The 26,411-nt window shown below is 58.9% G+C and overlaps 1 protein-coding gene across 2 annotated transcripts; it reads left to right on the forward strand.

The window, feature by feature from the left end:
* The first annotated feature begins 4,057 nt into the window (after window positions 1-4,057).
* Window positions 4,058-25,011, forward strand: HNF1B (HNF1 homeobox B). Of its 2 annotated transcripts, none has more exons than XM_065647182.1 (9): window positions 4,058-4,395; window positions 8,962-9,161; window positions 10,471-10,735; window positions 11,250-11,491; window positions 18,112-18,272; window positions 21,257-21,389; window positions 21,509-21,700; window positions 22,412-22,530; window positions 24,991-25,011. In XM_065647182.1, the coding sequence occupies exons 1-9, from the start codon at window positions 4,058-4,060 to the stop codon at window positions 25,009-25,011; spliced, it is 1,671 nt and encodes a 556-aa protein (XP_065503254.1). The 2 variants fall into 2 exon arrangements, with proteins under 2 accessions (XP_065503254.1, XP_065503255.1); XM_065647183.1 differs by having other exon boundaries at window positions 10,549-10,735.
* The last annotated feature ends 1,400 nt before the right edge of the window (window positions 25,012-26,411 follow it).

Raw genomic sequence — 26,411 nt, forward strand, 5'->3', positions numbered from 1 at the left:
CTGGCCGTTGTCTGGGAGGGGGAAGATGAGGAGCGAGAGCATTTACATCCCAAACCGAAGTGCCAACAGACCCAGCCACCCTCAGAGGGTGACAGTGGCCTCCATGCCATCGTCCCCACCACCTCTGTGATGCAGGAGGGCTGCAAATATTGGGGTGGCCGGGGCGCGCGGGTCCCCATGGCCCTGCTGGGAGAGCCCCGCGCGGGCCGGGCAGCTCTGCCTTTCATGTCTGATCCCTCCCGAAACCACAGCTTCCCTTCTCCCTGCGCGGGGATCAACCGCGGGTCATATTTAATAAAGGTGGGGATGGGAGAAGGCTTCAAAACATTACGTCACCTCGGTGTGGGGGAGGCGGAGGCAGGCAGGGAATGCGAAAATCTCGGCACAAGTGGGGGCAGAGGAGAAAAAAAATATCAGCAAGGGGATTTAATGGCCCTGTTTTGGTGGGAACTCTCTTGCCCACTGCCCGCGAGGTCAGAGGCGGTGTGTCTGCACGCGCTCAGGCGTTAAATGAAACTGTAAGAAAAAAAAAATGAGGCATATACAAAATGCGTAAGCATGTCCATGGCAGAAATCCCCCAGCGCTGGTGAGTCACGGCTGAGCCCGACTGGCCGCCGTGGTGGCTCGTGGGAGAAATCCCCGCTGGTCCCCAGGTCCCACGTCCCTGCGGGTGCCCTGGTGGGGACACGAGGGTGCCCTGGCAAGGTGTCCTCACCTGCCCCAAGTCTTCCTCTGCCAGAGGTGCAGCCACAGGGTGCCAGGAGCAAAGTCCCCCGTGCCATAGCCTTGCCCATGCCCGACACTGTGGGGTGGCCCTGGTGGCCACGTGTGGCATGAGTGGCTTTGCTGCCTGGGTGGGAGCTGCTGCCCGCGCTCAGGGCAAATGCTGCTGGTCCGTCTGTGGGTGACGGGGAAGGCTGAGGCTGGGGGATTGTCTGACTGAGGCAATTGCACCAGGACAGTTATTCCCTTGCAGTGGTTGTGAGGGGATGGGCTTCCAGTTTGGTACTGGGGAACGTCTGCTGCTGTGAGCGATGGGGAGCGGGTGGCGAGGCCACCTCCAGCTGCAGGAGCTGGCGGCCAGCACCGGCCAGCCAGGCTCTGCCACAGTGCACGTGGGCTGGCTGCAAACCAGGCGGCTTCGCAGGGCTGGGGAGCTGAGCGGACCATGTTCAGCTTAAAAATGAAAACCGAAAAAACCAAAAGACAACGAGCATGTGCAGCTGTCCTGTATTCCCAGCCACAGTCACCTGCTGGCGAAAGCTCGGGCTGATGCTCACGCCGGGCTGGTGCCTTCCCTGGGCTGGGAAACTATGTGCTCCCAGCCCCGCGGGGCACCCATCGGCCCCCCGAGCCGGAATGACCACGCTCCTCTGCTGAGAGGAGTTAATGAGCTGTGCCGGACAACGATGGGAAAAGGTGGATTGCAGTGAGGGGCCTGCGCTGCTCGGAGGAGCTGGGAGTGGAGGAAGGGGGAAGAGCAATAGGGTGAGAGAGATGGACCAGAAAACGATATCCACTTCATTAGCCAGGTGGCTCCAAATGTGTGGAAACAGGACAAGGTCCAGGTCACCCACTGTGGCAGAACATTATTATCATGCGATGCCATGAAGCCTGTGCAAAGACCAAGTCAAAGCTCACCAGCCCACTTGAAAGGGAGAGGGGACATTCTCAGAACAAGAGCCAGGCTGTTCCCAGGCCGGTGCAGGGTGGGGGGTATCTGCAGGTGGGTGCAGCCTGTGCTGGGGGGTCTGGGTGCTCAGCCTGGCTCCTGCTCACCCACAGAACCTCCCACAAGCTCTGCCCTGGGCAGGAGCCTGCAAAGGGGCAGCCTGGAGGACACAGTGGGACTGAGCCCACATCCTGGTGGCAGTGGGTTGTTGCTCAGGGATGGCAGCGGCTCTGTGTGGACCCACAGATGGGGGTGGTTTGATATCTCACCTGGGATCAGGGGAGCTATGGGGTGATCAGAGACCTGCCACAGTCTGAAGGATGAGAGCACCCATGGGTGCAAGGGACCTGGTGGGCGTGTGCTGCTCGCTTGTCCTTGTGGGTGGGACAGCTGGGTATAGTGGGGACACTCACCCAGCACCCTGGTCCCTGCATCCTGTAGACAGAGGGAAGCTCATCCACCTGGGCGCCGAGCTCCTTTGGAGCATGGCTGGAATCAGGAGAGGATCAACTTGCCAGCACCAGGCATGGCAGAGCTGGGGAGCCCCCCGCCTTGCCATGGGCACAGCAGAGCAAGGGCTCGCCCGGTGCAGGACGGGAGTGAAGGCGCCTTCACCTGTGCAGCCCCCAGCACACGGGAGCAGAGCTGGGGAAGACTGTCATCCAGGCTGTGAGCTGGGGCTAGAGGGTGGCTCTGGGGGGCTTTTCAGTCCTATTTTCCATGGGTAGTGCTCAGTGTGCCGTGTGCCATCACGTGCTTGTCCACAAACTCCCTCCCAAGCACACAGAGAGGATTCTTGCTCCCTTTGGGATACCCTTGAAAGGCAAGGGGCTCTGATGGTGCTGCGCTGCTCCATGGAGCAGGAACGGTTTCCTCTGACCCCACACCAGGGTGTTCAAGCTGTGCAGCTCCCAATGCACTCGCTCCCGCAGGCTGTTCCCAGAAGAGCTGCGGAGCTTTTCCCTTTGCTCTCCCTGGCTCTACTGGAAGCCGAAGTGCCACTAGCTCCCTGAAGTGTTTTGCCGGGAGAGGGACACGTGGCCAGCAGTGGCAGAGACCCACAGCTCCCGTGGAGCTCCGGGGCCGCGCTGCAAAGCGCTCAGGTTCTGCCGTGGGTGCTGGTGGCTGGCAGGATTTTCTGAGGGTTTTGAGATGGGCAGGCAGCTATGGTTCTGGGTATCTTGTAAAAGTCTGATTCTGGGCTGGAAACGCTGGGTTTAAAGCTATTGTCCTCAGCCAGGGTGACATCCAGGTGCCAGCCAAAAGTGGCAGGGACCTGGGCTACCAAATTGAAAGCGCTTTGGCAGGCTGGGGGGTCATGACCAGAGATTTTGGACACTGGCCCTGCCTTCCCCTGCAGAGTCACAGGCTCCTCCACGTTGTGTTCTGGGTGCGGTGGTGTCTCTTCTATTCATGCCTCCTTTGATTTAAGTGAATTTGTTGATTTTTTTTGAGGGGGAACCTCAGTGAGTTTACAGCATCAGGAAAAGCAGTTTGCACTCAGATCCCAGAGCTCAGCTTGTGTCTCTTCTGCCCGCTTCCAACCCTGGTCCCTGCTCCCATCCCGGATGCCTGCCAAGGTCCAATGGGGACTTCGTGTCCCTGGAGCATCCCTGTCCCTGTAGGGTCCCCTTTGCTCACTTGCTGAGAATCCTTCTGTGCTGAGCGTGGCTAGATTTTGGTCAGCCTGTGCTGAGCCTGTCCCCAAAGCTGCCATGCAGTGGAGGCCAAGACCCCTATTGCAAACCCCTGTCTTGGGGGTGCTCTCCTGTGATTTACAGCCTACACCTGCTTGGGTAGGGGTCCCTGCGTGGTGGTGGATGGAGAAAACTCCCTTGTGGGGTCTGGGGGGAGTTTTCTCAACTTGGTCCTCTCTCAGCATGGGGTGCAGCCCCTGAGGGAGCTGGACCCCCCGTGGAGTTGCTGCCCGGCCCGGGGGTGCGGGCAGAGCGGTGCCGGGGCGGGGCGGGGGATGCCCGCGGTGCTGGAGGGGAGAGCGCGGCCCCATCCCGGGAGTGCGGCTGGTACCGGCCTCGGGCCCCGAGCCCCGCGACGGCAGCCGGGGCTCCAGCGCTCGGGGCCACCGTCCCGTCCCTCCCCGCCGCTCCTCCGGGGCCTCCCGGCGGCCGCGGGCAAAGTCCGTCCCAGCGCGGGCGATAAGGGCCGGGCCGGGGCGGGGGCGCGGGGGCCCGGGCGGCGGCCGGAGGAGAGGCCTGTCGGCGCTGATTTGCATAAGGTATATTGCCTAATGGTGGCGGTCATGGCTTGGTAGAGGGCGGCCCGCGCCCCGCAGCACCCGCCGGCCGGGGCGGAGCGGCAGCGGCCGCAGGGCGGGCGGGAGGCGCGGGGCGAGCGGCGGGGCCGCGCCGCCGGCGCCCGGGAGGATGGTGTCCCAGCTGAGCGCCCTGCAACGGGAGCTCCTGGGTGCCCTACTCAGCTCCGGAGCCACCAAGGAAGGGCTGATCCGTGCCCTGGAGGACATGGTGCCCGCTGCCGGCTTCGGCGTCAAGCTGGAGAGCCTGCCGCTGTCCCCCGGCGGGCCGCCCGACGGCAAGGCCACCTTCCCGCCGCTGGCCAACGGGCACGGCAAGGGCAAGCTCTCCGGTGACGAGGGCTCGGAGGACGGCGACGACTTCGACACACCGCAAATCCTCCGCGAATTGCAGGCGCTCAACACGGAGGAGGCCGTGGAGCAGCGGGCCGAGGTGGACAGGATGATCAGGTACCGGTGGGGACGGGATGGGGACGGGGCGCACCCCGCAGCGCGCCGGGCTCGGTCCGCAGGTGCCCGGTCCGACGGCCTTGGCACTAAGCGCCCTCCCTGGGGGTCGGTCCCGGTGCGCCCTGCCCGGTGAGTCCTGCCCTGGGTGTCCTACCCGGTGGCGGGTCCCGGTGCGCCCTTCCCGCCCCGTGGTTAATCCCGGTGGCGGGTCCCGGTGCGCCCCTCCCGCCCCGTGGTTAATCCCGGTGGCGGGTCCCGGTGTGCCCCTCCCGCCCCGTGGTTAGTTCCGGTGGCGGGTCCCGGTGCGCCCTGGCCCGGCGGGGCTGTGCCGCGGTCCCCGCCGTGGCGGGGAGCCGAGGGCGCCGGGAACCCGCTGCCGAGGGGAGCGGCAGGGAGAGGGGCCGGGGCAGGGAGGCCGGAGCCCGCCGGCCGCGTCCTCCCGCCCCGTCGGGTATTGCCAGCACGCCCGTCGCGGCGGGGCCGGGGCTGCGGAGGCTTGGACCGGCCGCCGGCTCCGTCCCTCCGCCCTCCGTCCGCGCCGGGAGATAAAACATAAACTGCAGCACGTGGCGTCCGTAGTGTTATTAATTTATTTCTATAAATCATCAACAGAAAAATACACAAAGGGCAGCGATTAGGGCGAGCGGAGCGGCGGGTTATTCATTGCCGAAGTTGTAAACCGGGCGGGGAGGGGGAAAGGAGGAAACCCCCAACGGCGGCGGGCTGGGCTCCTGCCGGTCCCGGGGATGCCGCTCCTGTCCCGGCCGTGCCGCCGGGAGCGCGGCCGCCGTCGGGGCGCGGCGGAGCAGCCCCGGGGCTGTCGGGGCGCGGGCGGCAGCGGGTCCCCGCCGTGCCCGGGGCGAGGAGCGGAGCCGGGGCAGCCGACACTTCTCCCGCAGCCGGGGCACCGGGGCGATCGCGGGTTGCCACACAGCGCACCCGCAGCCGGTAAAAACAGGTTGGGAGCCCAGCGGAGCCCTTCCTGGGTGCAGTGGGGGCACCCCTGTGTCCCCCTTCACCTGGCACTGCAGTTTTTGTACCTGTCTTGATGCCCCAGTGGCAGCCGGAGTGCGGCACTGATCCTGCCCGTACCCTCTGCCAGCCCGCAAAGCCCGGGCTCAGCCCTGGCTCTTGTCCCCAACAGCCCCAGTGCCCCGGCAGCAGCGTGCCAGGGCCTGGCAGGGGACGGGGACGCCGCCATGGCCGGTGCGGTGTGTGCACTGCTTGTCTCCAGGCCTGCCCCAGTACCGGCAGCGCAGATGGTGCCTTTTGCGGGCAGGACTGGGCAGCAGCACCCATGTCTGCCGATGGGCTCGGCTGTGACACGCTGGGTGCTAAAGAGCCTCTGTGCAAGGGATAAATCATTGCAGGCCTTGTCCGCTGGGTTCCCACCCCACCTGTGTAGCTCTGAGCCCTGCACCTCTGGGTGCTCCTGCCTGTCCCCAGTCCCCCCTCTTGCTGGCTGCATCTGTCCCCAGGGGTGCCCAGGCTGGCAGTGGGGGTGCACAGGATCTGTCCTGGGGTGGCTGCGCTCCCACAGGTGTTTCTGTGCAAAGTTTGCCTTTGGTGCAAACAAGAGCAGGCACATGTCCCTGAGGAGCCTTTGCAAAGAGCTCGTGTTTGCTCTAAGAGAGGCCTTTGTACTTGGAGAGAGAGCTGGGTAGGGGACTCAGGAACCATTTATTGCAGCCGTGCATGGGGGCTAAACCCCGTCTGCTCCTGTTTCCCTGGCGTCAGCCTCCTGACCCCAGGGCCGGCTCAGTCTTGGGCTGTTTCTGTGTCCACACTGCCCTTTTCTAGGACTGCAGGATGGTCTGGGCTTGGCCACCCTTCTATGGCATGGGCAGGAGCTGCCTGTCACGCTGCCATGGTCCTGAGCGCTTTGCCGTGGCTCCTCAGCAAGCAGCACCTTTGCTTGGGCCCATTCACGGCGCCCAAAGGGCTTCAGCCGACGTGGGGGCAGAGGGGTCGGTGCTGCACCGCGGGCTGGCACGGCGGGTTCTCGCACAGCCCGACCAGAGAGGTGCCGGCAGCACACGGAGCCCGGCTCCGGGGCGAGACGCCCCGCGGCTCCCTCCCTGCCCCGTCCCACCCGCCGGGGCTTGGGCACACAACAGATCCCAGGAGCATCCAGATCCCGGGGGCCGCGGGAAAGCCACCCGCTGCTGGGGACGTGGCCAGAGATACCCCAAGGCGGCTGCAAAATGTGTGGGGAGCGGCGGGCGCAGCAAAGCTCCCCGCGCCGATTCCCTGTGTGCACAGGGAGATGCAGATTAGATAGATCATTTCTGTAGGGAGCCGGGTTTATAATCCATCTGTATAAATTCTTGGCATATTTCTCCAAGGATGTGGAGTGTATTTTACCGGTTTTCAAGGCTGACAAAGGGGGTGAGTGGGTCCGGGAATCCCTGGGGAGCAGGATGGGCTTTGCCCCCACCTGTGCGTGAGGTGGGAAATGCCCGTTTCTCGGGCTTTGCTGTGGCCAGGCTTCGTTGGGATTAATTTTGTGTGAGAAAAAAGAACTTTTCCTTGACTTCAGTGGACAATAACTGCGGAGCCAGGGCTTTGAACTAGTTTTACAGTATTACAAAGCGCTCCTGGGTTGGGTGTTTGGATTTTTTTTTTTTTTGCACTTAAAGGCCTGGTGAAGATTGGACAATTAATGGGCTTTTTTCATTTTGGTGACAGAACCAAAAAAAATGGGATTGTGTTGAATCAAAAGGTTTTCCTCTCTGGTTTTTTAGGTTAACCAAAAAAGAAAAAGAAAAAAAAAAAAGGCCAAACAAACACTCAAACATTTCATTTTGGGTCAAGTCCAAACATTTTGTTTAACATGAAACAAAATGTTTGGGTTTGGTTTCAGGTTGTTTAACCCTTTTGAATACGGTCAATTTGATTTGTAAAGGAAAATCACTGCTGAGAAATTAAGACTTGAATAATTATTTTGAAAATGTAAGTGTGAAAAGCTAGAAATATCAAGGTGAAGCCTTTCTTAATAAAATGAAGGAAAATTTGGGATTTTTTTTCCCTAATTCTCACATATTTTCTACAGCCAAAACACTGCTAAATTTTATTTCAATTCAGAAATCACGTCTGTAACCGCCAAGTTACTTATTTTACATTTTTAAGCGTGCTTTATTGCACTGGCTCGAGACTTAACTCTGGGAAAACGATGCCCTTAGCTTAGCTGTGAACCAAGCTGCTGTTAGAAACGCTAATGAAATGCTAAAAACGCTCCGTTCCATTAACTTATTATTAATCAGTAAATAGCCGGATCAGTTGGGTGACCCGAACCGCTCACGACAGAAGTCGTGGGCAGCCCCTCGGTGCGGGGACGGCTGAGCCCGTGTCCCGGCCACGCGCTGCCGGGCGTTTTGGGGACAGGAACGAGCTTTTCTGTTTGCACCGTGCTCAACCCAGCCGGGCGTCCGGGCTGTTGGGAAAACGGGAGTCGCTGTGTCCGCACGTCCGCGTGTCTGTACAGCTCTGCAGCGCTGCGCGGCCGTATAGAGGACGCCGTACATGTGGGGGTTCCCCTGCCCAGGGGGTGCGGGGTGGGGCGCAGGGCCAGCACCTCTAGAAGCCCCCGGCCCCTCCTGCCCGGGGGGCTGACAAAGCCCCCACCGTGCTGGCCCTGCTCGGGTACTGCTGCTTTGGATCCAACCAGCGTTGTTTTCATGCTGCATTCATGACAAAAAAGTAAGAAATCTACTTTTTTTTTTTTTTTTTTTTTTTTCTGTGACAAGCTGAAGGATCCAAAATAAGTAATGAATTGGGAAAGCAGTCAGACGGTTATTCCAAGCGCAGCAATAGAGTATCGTATTATTTGAGTGCATGACTGTGACCAGGTTCAGGCTCCACACCGATTTTTCGGCATTAAAAGATTTCCTTTTAGTCCAGTGTCCTCCTGTAGTGCAGAATAAATCTGGGGCTTCTGAATCCAGCGAAGGTGCGTTGGCCTGTTCCTCTGCCCTCGCGTCGTGCTTTCGTTAGAGCTAAAAACGCAGGCAGCATTTCGATTTTTGGCTGTAATTGCAGTTGTTCCCTAAATTGGTGTAAGCTACCCCAAAGATACTGAAGTAACACAGATTTAGGAAAGAGTCGTTTTACACCTGGATCCTGCAGGAGCCGAATTCAAGTGTATAAAAATATTCAAGAATGAGTTAAAATTATTGGGGGTGAGGTTGGTTTTGGTTTTCCATTCAGGGACTTGCCTGGGTTTGTGTTCCTGGTTTGACCTTCACTTCTCAGCCCTTTGCATATGGCCCTTGTTTATGTTTTGCTGTTGCGGGAGGGTGGAAATAGGGTCTCTTTCACGTGAATATTGAGATTTTTAGATAATTATCCCTGCAGGAATGGAAGGGAGAAGGTAAAGCGGCAAGTGGGCGGCTGGGGTTTGGTGGCCGCGTGGGGGTCCCTGATTCTATGACACGTGCTCAAAGGATCTTGTGTCCTTCTGAAAGACGTTTCGGAATAATAATAACGGGTTTCCATCATGGGAAGGAGCAAATACCAGGTGTTTTTCCCCCACCAGGGGAGATTAACCCTTCGTTTCCCTCCCCGCAGCGAGGACCCGTGGCGGGCGGCGAAGATGATCAAGGGCTACATGCAGCAGCACAACATCCCGCAGCGGGAGGTGGTGGATGTCACCGGCCTCAACCAGTCCCACCTCTCCCAGCACCTCAACAAGGGCACCCCCATGAAGACGCAGAAAAGAGCCGCTCTCTACACGTGGTACGTCCGCAAGCAGCGGGAGATCCTCCGCCGTAAGTACCCACACCAGCGCTCGCCCTTCGGAGAGGGAGGGAGGGAGAGGAGGTCCCCGTGTCCCCGTCCTGCCCGCGGGTACCCGACGTGTCCGGAGCCGGGTGAAGAGCAGCCCAGCATCTTCCCCTAAACAGTTTTACAAGTAGAATGAATTTAAGGCACAGGAAAACTGGGGCAGAGCCCCTCGTGGTCACAGTAACACTGTGCAGGTTTCCCCAAGCTCATCCACACAGCCGAGTTTCTGTGTAATTCTATTTGTTAGAGGTGGGAAAGCAGTTAGATGCCTTTCCCACCTCTGCCCCCTTTTCCTCTCTGTTTCTTGAGACTGCTCATTTTCTGCAACTACTTGCAAAAAAAGTAGAGAGACAGAAAAGGAAAAAAAAACCCTGTAAATTGTTCCTATCCGTAGCATGGTCTTGGGACAGCCTATGCTATTTAAAATGCAGATGATTTTGACCAAGTACACAAACTATTGCTTTTGTGCACCTCTCCCACCCCACCGCCCTGGGGTCGGTCCCTGTTGCTGGAAGCAGCCTCATTTTCGACTGATCTGCAGCTTGGGGCCCTGACACCCCCTGCAAAGGGCTCTGCCCCCCTCTTCCTAAAGGATGCAAAATACAGTGGATGGGAAGTGCAGAAAAGGGTTTAGCACCAAATACCATCGCTTTGAAAACACACCTTGAGACGTTAGAGCAAACAGAGCCCGCTCCAGCCTTGCCCTTCGTTTCGCCCCTTGTCACAGGGGGAAAAGCCATTATAAAAAGAGGGAGAATTCCCCTGCAAAACTGAGAATAATAAAACCCTCCCATTAATCTCCCTTTACTGCCGCGGTGACAAGCGCCGGGTCTGAGGCGGGACGCCGGGGAAGGTCACCTCTGGTGCCTGCCGGGGCGCGGGACCGTGTCCCGCCGCGCTGGGACGGGAGCGGGAGCCGGGGGCGAGCAGGGAGAGGTTCCCTCTTGGAGGGCTTTGCTGTTGTCCTGCCTGGCTCCCGGCTTGCAAAAATCCACCCAAAACAAGTGCACAGTGGCAGAGACACAGCCCGTGAATATGCATGCGCTGCACGTGCCACCCTGTTAAACACTGTCCCCAAGGGATGGTGACAACTCCCTCGCCCCCTTCCCGGGGTTCCACACCCGCCGGGGGGCAGAGAGCCAGTGCTGGGGTGCACTGCGCTCACACCAAACCGGGCCAGGGCTGTGGGCTGGGGGTGCTGCAGGACGGGACACGGGGGGGCCGCCTCGGCGCGGGATGTTGCCTCCGAGCAGCGGCGACAGCCCGGCTCACGTCTGCTCCTTTCTCTTTCAGAATTCAACCAGACAGTCCAGGGGTGTGGAAATAGGACAGACAAAAGCACTCAGGATCAGCTGCTGTTTCTCTTTCCAGAGTTCAATCAGCAGAACCAAGGGGCTGCCCAGCTCGACGACGCCTGCTCTGAAACCCCCAGCAAGAAGATGCGGCGCAATCGGTTCAAGTGGGGGCCGGCCTCCCAGCAAATCTTGTACCAAGCCTACGACCGCCAAAAGAACCCCAGCAAGGAGGAGCGTGAGGTTCTGGTGGAGGAATGCAACAGGTAAAGGCTGTCCCACACCCTCTGCCGCCTCCATGCCTGCCCCGCAGCCTTTTTTCTGAAAACTGCATGTGATGCTGGGCTCTTGGTGTGCAGCCCAGGCTGCCAGCCCATGGCCCAGCTTTGCTGAGCTTCCTGGCCCCTTTTTGTCTTGTTTTCCCCATCTGGATGGTGGCCAGGGCTAAGTGAGCTCCACGCTGTGGCAGGGATGCCATGGGGATGCCGTTGGGATACAGCAGGGATGCAGCAAGGATGCCACGGGGATACCATGAGGCTGCAGCAAGGATGCTCGGGGATGCAGCAGGGATGCTGTGGGGATGCTGCAGTGTTACAGCAATGTCAGAGGGTGCGGGGATGGCTTTTACGGAATGTATGTAGCTGGAAAGAGCAAGCAGGCTCTTAGGAAGAGCTTAAATGCCCCCAAATTTACCTGTCCTCCCCGAAGCCCCATCCCAGCAGTGCTGGCAGAGGACCCCCTGACAGCACTCTGTTCCAGCGTGTCCCCTTGCCCACACAGGGCTGAGTGTCTGCAGCGAGGGGTGTCACCCTCCAAGGCGCACGGGCTCGGCTCCAACCTGGTGACAGAGGTCCGCGTCTACAACTGGTTTGCCAACCGGCGGAAGGAGGAGGCTTTCCGCCAGAAGCTGGCCATGGACGCCTACAGCTCGGGCCAGCCCCCGCACAGCATGAACCTGCTGCTGTCCCACGGCTCCCCCCACCACAACCAGCCCAGCGCCTCGCCTCCCAGCAAAATGCCAGGTGAGACCTCGGCAGGTGTGCTCGGGTGGTGGCACGGAGCAGTTGCAGCGCTGGCTCCTGTTTCTGTTGGGGAAAGAGGTGCTGAGCCCTCGGGGCCGTGCATGGGTGGCCTTCAAGGGGGGGAGATGGTCATCCTGGTCCCTGCTGCAGCCTAAACAAGTGATGCTGGTGTGGAGAGGAGCAAGTGCTGTGGCTGCAGCGTTATGGCCGGGTGAGCCACGTGGTGGGGGCTGGATTTCCATCCTGCCAGGGATAAATCAGCATTTGCTTGGTTGGTTTAATTCAGTGGAGTCCTCGTGCGGGCTGTGCTGGGCAGGGCAGGGAGGCAGGCTGACGCGTTGGTGCTGGGGCCTTGGGGTGCAGCCCACTGGTGAGCACTGGTTTTGGCTGGAGGAGCGCGCAGGTGGTGCTGCAAAGCCCGTAGGAAGCTGCAGCAGCTTGTCCCAGCCTTGATGGGTGTGCGGTGCTGCACCGTCCCCATGCCAGAGCAGGAGGAGGTGGGTGAAGAAAGCTACTTGTGGGGTACAGGGCTCACCCCAACCTCCACATCTCCCCACTGTGGTCCAGCCCCATAGCGAGGAGCTGGCTGGGGAGAGCAGACCCGACAACTCCCGAGGGATTTAAGCAGGAGATAACGCCCGGGGAGGGGGCTAATCAGGGTGGGTGGGGGTGGCGCGCCGTGGGGCGAGAGGCATTGTTGGGAGAACAATCCCCATTGTCCCCCTCCTTGCCCTGTGCCGCCAAGGCGGCTGCAGGGGGGTCAGTGTGTGGGCTGCACCCCAACTGCCTCCACATCCCCCCTCGGCCACGGCACCGGCACAGCCCAGCCGGGGAGGCTCAAACCAGCCGCCTCTTGGAAATGACCCTGCCTGGCTCGTTACCCACACCCAGCTCATTACAAAGGCAAATTAAAATAACCCCATGTGGCAGAGAGTGCCCGAGGGAAGGGCAAGGAGCCTGGGGAGCGGAGGCTGGGAGCTGGGGACAGTGCCAGTCCGTGGCTGGAAACAGGGCCCTGGGCGTTAGCAAGCGAGGGCAGCCCCCGAAGTGGTACCCGGGGGATGCAGCAGCCCCGGATGGGTAAGCAGCATCCGACCCCACTGCCACCCGTGGGGGGACAGGCAGCATCCAACCTCGCTCCTGGGTACCACTCATCCCATAGGGCCGGCTGGTGGTGACCAAAATGTGACCCTGCCCCAGGAATGCCCCGCACAATGGTGGGGACAGGGAGGACGTTTGCCCTCCTGTCACCGGCTGATTGCTTACAAGGTGCCCTACAAGCACATTGTCAGCAAAATCAGCTGTTTTCAGTGTCGGCCGGCAGGTTTTACAATACCCCACCAGCATGCAGCCCCGCGTTGTCATGGCGTTGTCCGCCCCCCGTGCATGCTTAATTGACAATTAAGCCGGGGCTTTGAACGAACCCCCCTGCCTTTGATGTGCCCCGTCCTGGCAGCGCCCATGCAGGCACCCCTCGAGAGCCTTTGTTTTCTGCTGTTAGGGGATGGCAATTCCTGTCACCGCGGGCATTTATCTCAGGGCTGGAGGGCCGTTAATCCCCAACCTTTATTTTCCTGCTGGAGCGGTGGCCAGCAGGAGCCGGCCGCGGCTATAGGGCCGGTGACAGCCCATTCGGAGGGGCTTTTGAGCAGGGCAGGAGTGATGGCCGCGGCAGCAGTGGAGGGGTCAGGAGGGCTCGGCCATAGGAATTTACTGGTGGCCGGTGGTCGTATCCGTCGGCCTCGCTGAGGAGGAGTAGGTGGGCATGGTGAGGGTGCCCACGGGGTTGTAGGTCTTGTTTGGGGGTGGTGGGCAGGGGCAGAGCTCAGTGGTGATGCTTCGGGGTCGTTTGGACCAAGCTGGGTCTGGTGGGCTTGCAGCTCCCAAAGCGCCACTGGGTCCATCGCAGCTAAAACCTCTTCCAAGAAATGTTTGCAGTGGTGGGGGACCCGCTGCCTGGGGAGGTGCAGGGCTGTGCTGGGGCTGTCCCCGCTGCCCGGCTGACCCCGCTGGGGCTGCCCATGCTGGGATTTGAACTGCCCTTGCACCGCACGGCTGGGGCGCTCAATGCCTTAACAGCTTAATGACGGTGCGGTGCTGGGACGCTGCCCACGTCCTGCCCTGTCCCCCCCGGGACGTCCCCCGGCACAAAACGATGGGGCTGGTGGTGGGGGGCAGCTGCAGAGCCGCTCCGGTGCCCGCAGACAAAGGGATCGCCCGCTCCTCGGGACGTCAGCAGGGTCTTGCAAAACGGCACAATGATGGCCGGGCAGGGGTGAGAGCCGTAAAAGTCAAACATCTTCCCGGCCTCTTCTGGGAGACCCATCTGTCAGGCCTGGAGCCGTAGTTTTTAACTATTTGGAGGTAAATACTTAAAGCCTATCTATCTTGGAGGCTTCTCTCAGACTCTGGACTTTTCCCTTCATAGGGGGTATTATCAGCGATCTTGGTTCCGTTTGATTTGAAGGTCACTCGGGGCTTTATCTTGGTGCCGTAGACTCTGGCTTATGCCATTTTTATCTTCAAGAGCCCTGCAGACAATCAGCGCATTGACGAGATTAGGTGACACACCGCCCCGCTCGCCAGCCGCCCCCCGCCCCGTCCTGCATACAAAGGGCTGCTTGGTGATCGCTGGACCCCCCAAATCCCCATCCCCACGGCCGGGGGTCGTGGTGTCACCTCCAGCCCCTCCTGGGGGGTCCTACACCAAAATGTGGTCAAGGCTTCCGTCTGTCTGTCCAGCAGCACCTACGCTGCAATATCAGAGTATCGGAGCAATATCAGAGTAATCAGTGCACACACACACATATGAATGTACAGTATTTATCTATATTTTTTAGATATCTCTATTGATGTAGATAAGAAAAATAACTCTGTACCACCCCTGAGATTCTTTCTAAACCCAAAGGCCAATTTAAGTGTTTTAACTTTATTTTAAAGAAGAGCCCATCAATAAACCCTCGGTCCAGAGGTGCTTTGGTTTATATCTGGATCCTACACGTTGTTCCTTGGGGTATGTGCTGGTTCTGATTGTGGACCCGGTGCCAGTGGTTGTAATATTTTACTGTTGGGCACATTGTGGGGCTTGGTGGGTACAGTGCGCTGTTAGGAGCTTTTGCCCGTTTTATGGGGGGTAATTAGGACTTTATGACAGCAGCAAAATGGGAGGGTCCAGTCCCCATAAACAGGTTTATAATGGATATAAACTACGCACCTCTGTAACTTAGCAAGATTAACACTTTAGAGACAATTTGAGTGGCAGCCCAAAAATCAGAGCTGCCTGGACCTGCGTTTGGGAGGGTGAAACGGTCCTGTCACCCACCCAGCTGCTCCCACGATGTCAATAGCTGCGGCATCGCTGAGTCCAGCGTGACCCCAAAAATGACACTTTGCCTTTCTTCCTCCACTGCTGGGCTCCTGGGGCTGAGTCCCTGCCGCCGCTGAGCCAGTGCTGAGCAGGCGCAGAGCGGCCGGGGCCGTTGTGGGGTTGGGCATCGCTGGTGATTTGCAGGATGTTTACAAAGCTGTGGGCAAAAGTGCAGCCAGGTACCGGTGAGTAGCGGAGGCTGGGATGTGCTGTGCAATGGCCAGGGCTCCTGCTGCATGGGAAATACATTTACAAGTACAGTGAGGTTTTGGTTTGGTTTGGGGTTTTTTTGAAGCACAATTTAATCATAGCAATATGACTTAAAGCAGAGGAGAACAAAGCTGTTTCTTTGCTTTTGCCTGCCAAAGACACCAGACTGGTGTCTACCTAGAAAATGGCACGAGACTGCAATGAAAACAGCAAAGTTATTGATTATTGCCCCAAATCCCCCCATTGCTCTCCCCACCCCAAAAGCTGGGTTTGGCACCTCTGAGAAGCCAGAGGGTGCTGGGGCTGGCTGCTGGGAGCTGTGGGTGCGTGGGACCCCCAACCAGCCGGGGGGTCTGGGAGCTGTCGTGCTGCCTGTCCCCGTTCCCCTTGGCTCAAACACAGGGTTAAGGCTCCGGAGCCGGACCCTGCGGCTTGTCTGGAAACACGGGAAAGCAGTAAAACATTTCACAGGCAGTGCAGCTCAGGGGCCGCACAATAGCTGGGTCCCATAAACAGACTTTTATATTACGGCTGTAGCTCCAGTAAAAAAAATAAAAGCCTTAAAGAGGAAAAGCTCTGTGGCCGAGGCCGTTCCCGCTGATCCCCATCCAGGCTCCTCTCTTGGTGGCTGCGGGGAGAGGCTGAGGAGGAATAAATCTCTGCACGGGGCGGGAGAACAGTCGTGTCGGGCATCACTGGCTGTCAGAGCCCTGGGGACTGCAGAGCCCCTGGGAGGAAACCCCCGTGTCCCACTGCGAACCGCCGGAGCCGTCCCCATGCGTTCACCGCATCCCGGGAGGGTCCCATGGTGGGGACAAGGGGTTGTGCTGGTGGGGGACAGCTGGTTCCCAGGTCTTGGCACCCCTGCCACGGCCAGCATCCCTGGAGCCCGACCTCGCGCTCCTCAGGAGAGTTAATCTTCATCAAGAGTCGGAGTCTTCAGCGGTTTTATCTGGAGAACCAAAATCTCGGTCACCCGATTATCTGGCAATCCCAGCACTGGTTATTGTTTCTCACACAATAAAAGCGTAGTCCTTTGGGTTGCAGGGAAAAGCTTTAACATCAACTTTTAACTTCTCGTATGTTTTAAAGACAACTTGATGACTTTGGGTGTCTTGGCTCATGGGTTACAAGCATCCTCACTTGGGTAAACCATGATTTGGGGATTAAAATGGCTTTTTTTTTTTTTTTTTTTTTACTGAAAGCTTCGCTGAACCCAAAAGAGATTGAAGATTGAGCAGAAACTCTGATTTTCTTTCCAAGAGGAGCTGCCTGTGCTCCTTGTCTATCTTGAAGATCATGCTCAGAAGAAAGGGCTTTATTTTATCTCCCCCGCATTGTTTAACCCGCGCTGCGGGATGTCGGGCGGCAGCGGCCACAGCACACGCTGCACGGGGCCGGGGCCGCAGGGAGGAATGTGTGTGACAGTGCCCCGGTTGGGTAATGTTTACCCTGTGCGCGGCGGGGACGTCCACTCGGACCGGCAAATATCCACCTGCCAGAGGACATTCTTTTATTATCAGGGATAAAAGGGGTCTGCTGGGAAATGATCAGGAACCAGACATCGCGGGGAGATTCCTATCTGTGGGACGTGTTTAACCAGCTGATGGGGAAAATTTGGAGGCGATTAAAGAGTGACTTTGCCGTAGTTTTGGTGGAGGGTGTGAGTAGCCCTCTGTACTTTAGCAGGTGCTTTTGGAGCTTGTGGAAAGCTTCTGGACTCACGTTCTCACTTCTTTCTTTTATCTCGATTCAGTGGTTTTTAGAGTAGCCCTTAGAGCATCCTCTGCCAAGCCAGCCTGCATCTGCTCTTCCCCTCGCGCACCTGGGAGAAGGAGCCTCCCAAATCCCAGGAGGAGCATCCTTTACCTGGGCGGGTTTGGGAGCTGTGCCGGGGCAGCCGAGAAGCCACCAGCATCCTCCACAGGCAGAACCTCTCCGGCTGACGGTCATTTTGGGGAGCTGTCCCCAATGCCACTCTGCAGTGGCCGGGTTCATGGGTGGGCGATGCTCTTGGTGGTCTCACTTGGGAGGGTGGGCTTCACCCTGTGGGTTTCGTTCCCAGGAGAGCAGTGGGCTGGCTGGCTGTCCATCATCCGCTTCGATCCCGGGGCAGTTCAGTGCACCCAGCCACAAGCACAGTGCTGGGCTCCTTGTAATAAATGGCTTTTCACCATAGTCATCAAGGCAGCTTCGTAAAAGACGCTTTTGTTTCCTGTGGGTTTTCCTCGGTTAATTATTTGTGATCTGTAGATGCCTTTCCATGACACATGGCTGATCATATGGTTATCAGTGCGCGGCGTTTTAGCCAAATTAAATATATTTGTACAGAAGACCTGTGCTTGAGCCAGATTTCCCTTCTCGGCAGTGGTGGGCTGTGCTCTGATTTGAAGGCTTGTATGTGTCTGGTCCCTCTGTTTTCCTGCAGTAACCTGTTAATCATACACTTGTCGAGAGGGAAATCGGATGCAGAAGGGCCTGAGAAAAAAGCGAGAGGAGTCGCTGTTGGGAGCTGGGCAGTGCTGGCCTTGCCGAGAGAAGAGCTCTGTGCAGAGTCGCTCCCCACGGCTCAGGGTCCCCGGGATGGTGTGCGAGAGCTGTGGGAACATCACAGGGGTTTGCACGATGGGTGCAAACGAAAGCACAAGGGATGAGGACGGGTGTCCCTGGCCCGGGTTGGGCTCCCCGGGGAGCAGCTCTTTCCACCCCACGGCACGGGGACCCATGGGCAGCGTGGGGGCTGCGGCCCTGCCTGGGCGTTCAGCACCCCTCACCATCGTTTTCTGGCTGTAATTTCAGAAGGTGGGGTTTGGGCGAAGCTGGAAAGGGAGGGACACGTCGTCTGGTGCCATCCCTTGTCATTCAAGGGTGTCATTTAGGAGCTCGCCCATCTGTTTTGCACCCTCGTGCTGCGCACACCGAGGGAGCCGGGGAGGGGTGGGGGGGTCCCTTTGGCAGAGCCACTTTCGGGGGGGTTGGCACAGCCAGGGCACCCTCACCAAGGTGCCCATGGGTGATTCCAGCTCCTGGTGATGTTTTGCAGGGGTCCGGTACAGCCAGGCGAGCGGCGAGGCGGCATCCTCCGGGGCCATCAGCCACCACGGCGGCGGTGCCATGGTCACCACCAGCCAGGCGGTCCTGCAGCAGGTCTCCCCGGCCGGCTTGGACCCGGGCCACGGTTTGCTCTCTCCCGACGGCAAAATGGTGAGTACACCTGGGCTATTGTGGCGGCGGCACTGATAAGATAAGAGGGCCCAGCGGGCAAAGCAAACACGCTTTCCCCGGGTTTCACACGCGGCCCGCGCCGAACAATGGGGCATTGTGGGGACGGGGACGCGGCGTGGGTGTGCGACCGTCCCCACCGCCCACCTCAAAGGCGGCACTCGGCCCCCGCGTGCCCCGGCGGGCAACGGCGTGTTTTCTGAGTGCAGCCCATAAATCTGACAGAGCCCCGCTCGGGGTTTATTGATTGCATGCCTCGCGGATTGAATGTGTGCTGGGTGGATCACTGTTTGTTTTCTCCTGCCAATGACATGGGTATTGATAAAATGCTCATTCATTATTTTTTCCCTAAGCCCTTCCCAAGTGTGGAGTTTCTCCGGGGAAGTGCTTTCCTTGCAAGCAGGGACCTTCTTGTCCCAGGGCATCTGAGCCGCTAGTGCCAGCTCCAGAACTCCTGCCTGTCCCCGTCCCCTTCCCCGCCTGCTCGGGCTCTGCTGCGAGGGCTTTGCTGGGCAAACGCCAGCGGTGACAGGTGGCAGAGATGGGACATTGCCATCCCCAGGGGGTGCCTGATGCCTCCCATGCCAGATGCTGCACAACCACTGCAAAAAAGTGGTTGTGAATGCAGGTCTGGCCCGGGTTTGCAATGCCTGAGCACTCGGGCTGCTCCTTTCTGTGGGTGCCTGGCTGGCGCAAAGCGCTTTGGAGGAGTCCTGAAGGAGTGGGGCGAGGAGGGGACAGGGGTGACGGGGCAGGACGGGCCGGGGAGCACAGCCCTTCCTCGGAGCTGGCTGCTGGAGGTTTGCGTGTGGCCGCTGCTTTTTCCGGGAGGAGGTTTTTTTTTTTTTCTGCTGAAAGCGAAAGTCAAACATGGCACTGGGTGACGGGGCCAAGCCCGCTCTTCCCCGGTTTTCACTTCCATTTTCGGAGGGCTGGCCCTCTTGGGCTGTTGCATCCATCCCCTTGCAAAGCTGGGTGGCTGTGGAGGGCTCGGCATCCCCTCCCTCAATATGGCATGATTTAATTTTGCTTTTCCTTCTGCTGCTCCCTGACTCACGAGGGTCCCCGTGCAGCCCCTCGGGCTCGGACACTGATCCCGCAGAGCCAAGCGTCCTCCACCAAGGAGGGGGGATGTTGCCAAGCGAAACCCCAGCCTTCCCACACGCTCCCTCCACCCCGAGCGCACCCGTATCTCCCCAGGGGTGTGTTGAGCCTCATAATCCTGAGCCTTGGAGTCATAAAGTGAGTCAGGATTAAAGGCAGCAGGAGGCACTGAGCGCCCAGGGTGGGGGACCGTGGGGACGAAGCGACGCAGAGCTCGGTGGCAGGGGCTGCCAGCACCCCCCTGGCAGCTCCTTTTGCAGGGCCCACGTCTGAGGGGTGTTTGCTGGAGGGACCCTCGGATGGGGCAGCAGGAGCTCACGGCAGCACGGGAGAAAGCCATGGGGAAATGCAGCGGGTTAAACGGGGAAAAGCAGCGGATTAAACTGGGAAAAGCAGCCTGTTGCAGTGTGGTAGGCAGAGACATGCAGCAGCAAAAGCTGCGGAGTTGTCCCCGCTGCACGGGTGTTGCACAGCACCCGATGGGACCGCGCCGGCCCTCAGCCGCATGCAGCTCTGCCAGCTTATCTCTGATCTACAGGCAGGGCTAGCTAGTGCTTGCTAGTGATTTAATAAAAATATGCTGTAGGCTGTGGTTTCTAGTAAGTAAACATGTGCCTTTAATACCTCACATGAAACCAAGAGCTGCCAAGGAAGTTGCAGCCTCTGAAGGCAATGGCTTTGTGCAGGGAGGAGCGCTACTGAGGCTGCAGAAAGCTTTGGTGGTTCACTCTTTCACACTCCGGTGTTGCTCCGAGCCGTGGTAGTGCCGGAGGGTCTCCCTCCAGAACGCGGGGACTGAAGGGTCTTCTCCAGTTGTGCAGTCTCCGGAGGATTTCTTTTGGACACAGTGCTTTGGGTCTAAACCCACTGTGAAACGAGCCCAGGCTGCGGGCGAGCAGCACGCACTTGCCGTGAGCTATTTGACTTGTGCAGCCAAGTGTGGTGTAACCTGGCCTTGAAGAAAATTTGAAAGTGGAAAATACCGGATCAGGAAATATGAGTCACTCCTGGGCTTTGGAATTTATTGATGGATTTGTTTCAGTTGCAACGGGGCTATCTCCAACTCACATGTGCAAAATAAACAAGGCGCTAGGACTGGTGTCCAGAAATGTCACACGAAGAGCTGAAAGGATGGCTTGGGATCGAGGCTGCCCAGTGCAAGAGCTCTGATTAGAGAGACTGGGAGAATGTGCAGCAATTAAAGAAATCAGTCACTTAGCCCCTGTTTGAGGTGGGGACCAGCTCCAGTCCCCTGGACACACTCCGAGAGCCTTTGTGTGTCTGATCCCTGAACACTGAAGTCCCAGGAGCTGGCTCTGGCCAAGCACACCTGCCCCATCCCACCAGCACCCTGCCTGTTTGCAAAAGTGATGACGAGGATCATCACTGTGAGGTGCTTTCTATCTGCTTTCTGTCTTTTTTTCTTTACCTGTCCACGTTTATACTTCCCACTTTCCTCTACAACTGTGAGGGTGAGAAGTTAAGGAGCGTTGAGAGTCCTCAGCTGCCCCCGAGGGCGGGAGCTTGGACTTGAGGGACAAAAAGGCAAAGTCTCGGGATGTGCTGTGTCCTGGCGCCATGCTCCGATGGAGCTGGAAGCTGGTGCCAGCCAAGTCCTTCCCTGCTGCTGCTGCTTTGCTGGTGATTAACGCGAGGCTCGTGCATCCCAGCTGGGCTCTGCAGCCCTGGGCGGTGGGAGCTGAACTGGGGTGTCCCAGCGAGGCTGCCGCGCTCCTGCCTCTTGGGAGGGGTTATTCCTGACCCCCCGCAATCTCCCTGCCCAGGCAGGCAGCGGAGGGGACCAGGAGCATCCCTGCGGCTGTGTCTCTGATGGGGGCTGTCCTGCCTTGTTCCTTTGACAGATCTCCGTTTCAGGGGGTGGGCTGCCCCCGGTGAGCACCCTGACCAACATCCACAGCTTGTCCCACCACAACCCGCAGCAGTCCCAGAACCTCATCATGACGCCACTCTCGGGAGTCATGGCCATCGCACAGAGTAAGCGCTGCGCCCCGAGCTCACCCCCGCGTGGGCCCCCTTCCCGCGACGGGGAGGGGGACGCCCTGTCCGCTCCCACCAGCGCTGACGTCCCTGTTCTGCTCTCCCGCTCCTCCCAGGTCTGAACACCTCGCAGGCGCAGAGCGTGCCCGTGATCAACAGCGTTGCCGGCAGCCTGGCGGCCCTGCAGCCGGTGCAGTTCCCCCAGCAGCTGCACAGCCCGCACCAGCAGCCGCTCATGCAGCAGTCGCCCAGCCATATGACGCAGCAGCCGTTCATGGCCACCGTGACCCAGCTGCAGAACTCGCACAGTAAGGGTTCGGGCAGTAGCTATGAAGGGAAAGGCCTGGAAAATGAGTTCAGATGGAAAACAGGCTTGTGCTCTCCTCTTGCTGTCCCCTGCCTGAGCTTGTGCCCTTGGCTGCTGCCTTTCTCCTCCGGGTACCGGCCAGCGTGGGGCTGTGAGCGGGATGCAGGCGGTGCGGGGTGGCCACATCCCGCCCTGTCCTCTTCTTCCTCTGAGCCACCACCGTGTCACATCCCCTGTACCGCCCCACTGCTGTCCCGCAGGTGGGCTGCAGCCCCCGGCAGTGTTTTTTCTACAAACTTTATTTTTCTTTCTGAGTTCCTATTGCTAAAACACATGCTTTGCCGAAGGAGGTGGCCGGGCCCATTGCACTCCCTGCAAAGCAGACGCTTCCCTGCTGTGCCCCAAAGGGTCTGGCTTTACCCCTCAGGCTCATCCGTCACCCCAGCCCTGCTCCAGCGCCGGGCTCCACTGCAGGGGGGCTGCGGAGCTGCCCCAGCGCTTCAGGCCCCGCAGATTTACCTGGGCGAGCTGGTAGCCGAGAAGGCGGTGGGTTACAGGCAGGCAGTGGTTTCTTTCAGTGCCTCATTTTATCTCGCTCGTGTCGCCGTGATGCTCGTTCCCTCCCAGCACCCTGCAACCTGCCATAACGCGGCGCTTGGACGCTCTGCCCTGGCTTTTCCGTGACGGCTGCTTGTCTCCCCCCTCTCCGCAGTGTACGCGCACAAACAGGAGCCTCCCCAGTATTCCCACACCTCCCGCTTCCCCTCGGCGATGGTGGTGACAGACACCAGCAGCATCAGCACGCTGACCAATATGTCTTCCAGTAAGCAGGTAATGGCCAGCGTGTGCGGAAGGGTGTGTGGAGGTGGAGTGGGGCTGTTTCTCCTTCTCCAGCGCTGAAAACCCCATCCCAGCCCCCTCATGGGCTCTGAAAACCTGCTTGAGGGTGGCGTGGTGGCGACTGGGGTGATGGCCTAACCGTGCTGGACAGCGAGGACTTGTCGTGGTGGTATCAGCTGGGCCACGCTCATCCCTGGGGCCACTTTCTCAGCGTGGGAGCATCCTACCGGGGTTCAGATTGGGCTGAGAAGGTCAGGACCAAGCAGGGTTTGGTGCCTTTGTGCTCAGGGTGAATCGACCCCGGTTGGAGTTGAGCAGAGGAGCTGGGCTCCGATGTGCCCCGACTTCCCCAGCCCATAAACCTTACTCCTCTGCCTGGTGCAGTCGTAAGGCAGGACTTATCCTGGTTCGAATCAGGTGTGCAAGGCCTTGCTCAGACAATAGTCCCTTTCTAAAAGCCAGCTCTGGGGACTGTGGGAAATATGTGGCCCTTATTGATTGCTAGATAAATAAGAGAGAGCCTTGAACTTGCATTCAGATAAACTTTCTTACCAAGGTTTGACAGGGGAGAGGAAAAAAATGCCTGCAATGACCACAGAGTAAATACGGTGTGGGATTGCTGTGAGACCCCCCTCCGTGGAAGAGGCTGGGGCTGCGAAGGGGAGAAGGGGAGCTGCCCGGGGGCTTGGGGAGCCGGGGAAGGGGTGACGAACGCCACCGTTGCCAGCCCGGATGGGGCTCCCGCGCTTTGCGGTGACATTTATCTGCGCCCGCGCGCTGGGTCGGGAGGCGGACAGGCCCGGCTCCTCGGCAGCACCATTTCCTCTGCTCGGCTTTATCGGCCCATCTGCTGCGCGCTCAGCCCGAACCGCCCCTGATTAACCGTGCCCCCCCAGCCACGGGCGGCCTTTGATGCCGGGACTGGCCGAAGGAGCCCAGGGCGCTCAGGAAATGTCCCTGGCTGGGTGACAGCACCCGGCCATCCCCGCTGCCCGGCAATCAGCCGACCCTGACGCCAGCGCTGCCCGGGGTGATGGAGGCTCCCTCGGTTTTCCCCCTCCATCACGCTTTTGCACTTTAATTAAAGCAGGAGGCGGTCTGGCGGCTCAGGAGGGGGGAGATGGGGCCAGGCCCCTGCGGCTGCTGCGATGGGTGGGTGCAAAATGCTGCAGGGACACCCCCATAGCCTCCTGTACGTTACAAACGAGCACAGGCTGGTTCTGCCAGTGCAGGGGGCAGCATCTGTCCCCTGTCCCCCTGCGCAGGACAACAGAGGGAACTGGGGTTGTGTCCCCCCAGCGCAGCCTCCCAGCCCCTGGGGCCTCTTTTCCTACCAACCATTCCATGTTCAAGCTAAAGCTGGAAAAATGCATCCCTAACCATTGATTTGTATTTTTTTTTTCCAGCAGTTGCCCCTTTTGTCAGCAAGTTTGCCCTGCAAATGCTGCTCAGCCCCCAAGTGGCTCAAATGCCCAGATATTTTTGCACAGCCCACATGAAACCCCAAGCCCCGGGTCCTGGGGTGCTGCTCCTGAGCAACCCCTCTTTGCAAGAGGAGAGGGATCCTCCCGCAGAGCACAGAGCAAAACCTCCATCATTCTCCAGCAGCTCTTCTGCACCTGCAGCCCCCACACCAGACCCTGCAAACCCGGCTGCTCCCGGTCCCGCTGGCGGGGACAGAGGCTGGAGGGACATCCCAGTCCCCCCGCTGTCCCCTCGCAGCCTGATGCTGCGGGATCGCTTATCAGATGATGTTGTTTAGATCTGGAAGGGGCAAATACCTCCCGGTTCCTTTGACAACGCTTGAGGCCAAGCCACCATTTTTATTACGTTAGCAAACACCTGATAGCCATGGCCTGTCCCTAATGACATGTCACGGGAGGCTCCTGGCGTCTCCTTATCTCCACGTTACGATGTTTGCTGTGTGCTCCAGCCCCCAAGGTCACCCCCGGCCCCCCACCCCGCTGGTGACTGGGGGGACCCCGGGTGGGGGGCCCACCTCAAGGGAGGGAGAAGGAGCCGCTGCGGTGGGACAGACGTGATGGTGGAGGCTGCTCAGCTCTTTCCCCAGAGGTGACAGCAGCTGGGCGACAGCGATGCCCGTGGGCCCCAGCCCCGCTTCCACCCCAGCACGAGCTCCTGGGCTCAGCCTCACACCCAGATGCTCTTGGCAGCGCCGCTGGGCTGCGTGGCACCATCTCCACCACAGCTGGGCACAAACAGGCCCTTTTTTATTATTATTATTTTTGAGAGGAGTGGCAATATCTGGCTCAGAAAGTACTTTCCCATTGCCTCCCCCTTGGGGGTGCTGGGGAGGGCTCGTGTGGCACCACCAAGGTCCCAGGGTGGTGTGGGAGGTGATGCCTCCGAACACTTCGTGGTGTCCCTGGAGCCCCCACGGTGCTGCCATCACCTGCCCACCAGTCACCGCGCTGCTCTCTCCCTCCGCAGTGTCCCCTGCAAGCCTGGTGATGCTCCACACCTCGCTGCTCTCACGCATAGCAACGGGACCTGATTTTCTACAACGTGCTGCTGGTGACCCACGCACAGAGCCCGGGAAGTCGCCGCAGCGAAGCCCAGCGCCGCAGCGAGGAGCCCGGCAACCCCGGCCGGGGCCGGCGCCTCCGGACGCCCCGTCGCTCTGCCGTGTCCCGCAGGGACGAGCCCGGACCCGTGGGGTGCCACGGACCCTGCCTCTCCTTCCCTCCGCGCAGTATTTCCAAGACGTGTCTTGGGGATTTTTTTTTTTTTATAAGTATTCGCCTTCCAAGAGGCTGTTGGCTCTCCCGAGGAACGAGGAACAAGCTGTACTGGGACCTGGCAGAAGGGGAAGCTGGATAATATTTAAGTTATACTCCTGCACCCGACGGACTGAGAGAGACTTGGGTCTGTTACTTGGCATTTGGAAGGAGAAATAGTGTGTGCTGTTGAACTGAGCCAATTAAACTGTAAATATAGGTACAGTCTGCCCCATCCTCACGTTTCCCCACTCCTATACATAGAGATTTATATAAAAGAGGTAAATTTTGTCTAATGGATGTAAACTACTGTAATTAAGTGCAATTCCCCCATCTGTATATATTGTTCCCAATTCTCTTAGCTTTCTCCTTTTTTTTTTTTTTTTTTTTTTTTTTTGGTAAAGGTCAGAGCTAAGGATGGTTTTGTATTTCTCTTTTTCCTTTAAATGAGTTAGTTCAAAGAGCTGGGCCTATGCAAGGGGGCCGGCCAGGCAGCACCTGTCTCGGCTCTGCGGGGGCACAGGCAGACGCGTGTCCTCTCACGGTGACATCCCGCGGGAAGGAAGGGTGCGGGGCGAGCCGAGCGGAGCCCCAGCAGGTCCTGGGTGATCTCAAGGGACTCTTCTGCTTTTGGAGACTCTGAGGTGGGCTGTCGCCAGGTGGGGAAGCGCTCAGCAGCCCGTTTGACACGTCCAGACCACTGGGAGTTCAGCTTTGGCCATTTGCAGGTGAGCCGGTAGCATTTGCTGCTACAGAGATGAGTGAGGCTGCAAGAAATTCTGGTAGGATCTTCCTCAAATGGAGTTCAGAGACTGTCGCCCTTTCCTCCCCTCCTTGGGGTGTGGAAGGGACTGGGTACCCAGTTACTGCCTCGTCTTCTGCCCAGTAAACGGCCAGTACGGGTGGCTTATTTCCCGCCACTAGCGTTTTTCCATTAGCAGGTTGATGACGAGCCTTGCTGGCTCCATCCTTCGATAAACACGGTGCTCCCGTCCTCGTGGTGTCACCTCTGGGCTGCAGATGGACAGAGGGACAGGCGCTGGGCTGTGATGTGACCCCCCAGCCCACGGTCCCCACCTGGCAGCGGCTCTTGGAGGAAAAGCTTTGCAGTGAGATGTCCAGGTTGTGAGCGAG

The sequence above is a fragment of the Caloenas nicobarica genome, chromosome 17 (genome assembly GCF_036013445.1).
Source record: "Caloenas nicobarica isolate bCalNic1 chromosome 17, bCalNic1.hap1, whole genome shotgun sequence".
Taxonomy (NCBI): domain Eukaryota; kingdom Metazoa; phylum Chordata; class Aves; order Columbiformes; family Columbidae; genus Caloenas; species Caloenas nicobarica.

Excerpts from the sequence above, each read along its gene's own strand:
- HNF1B (XM_065647182.1), top strand. The coding sequence starts at position 4,058 with ATGGTGTCCCAGCTGAGCGCCCTGCAACGGGAGCTCCTGGGTGCCCTA. Across the intron at positions 18,273-21,256 it reads TCTCTCCCGACGGCAAAATG|ATCTCCGTTTCAGGGGGTGG; the intron begins GTGAGTACACCT and ends TTCCTTTGACAG. Across the intron at positions 22,531-24,990 it reads ATATGTCTTCCAGTAAGCAG|TGTCCCCTGCAAGCCTGGTG; the intron begins GTAATGGCCAGC and ends CTCCCTCCGCAG.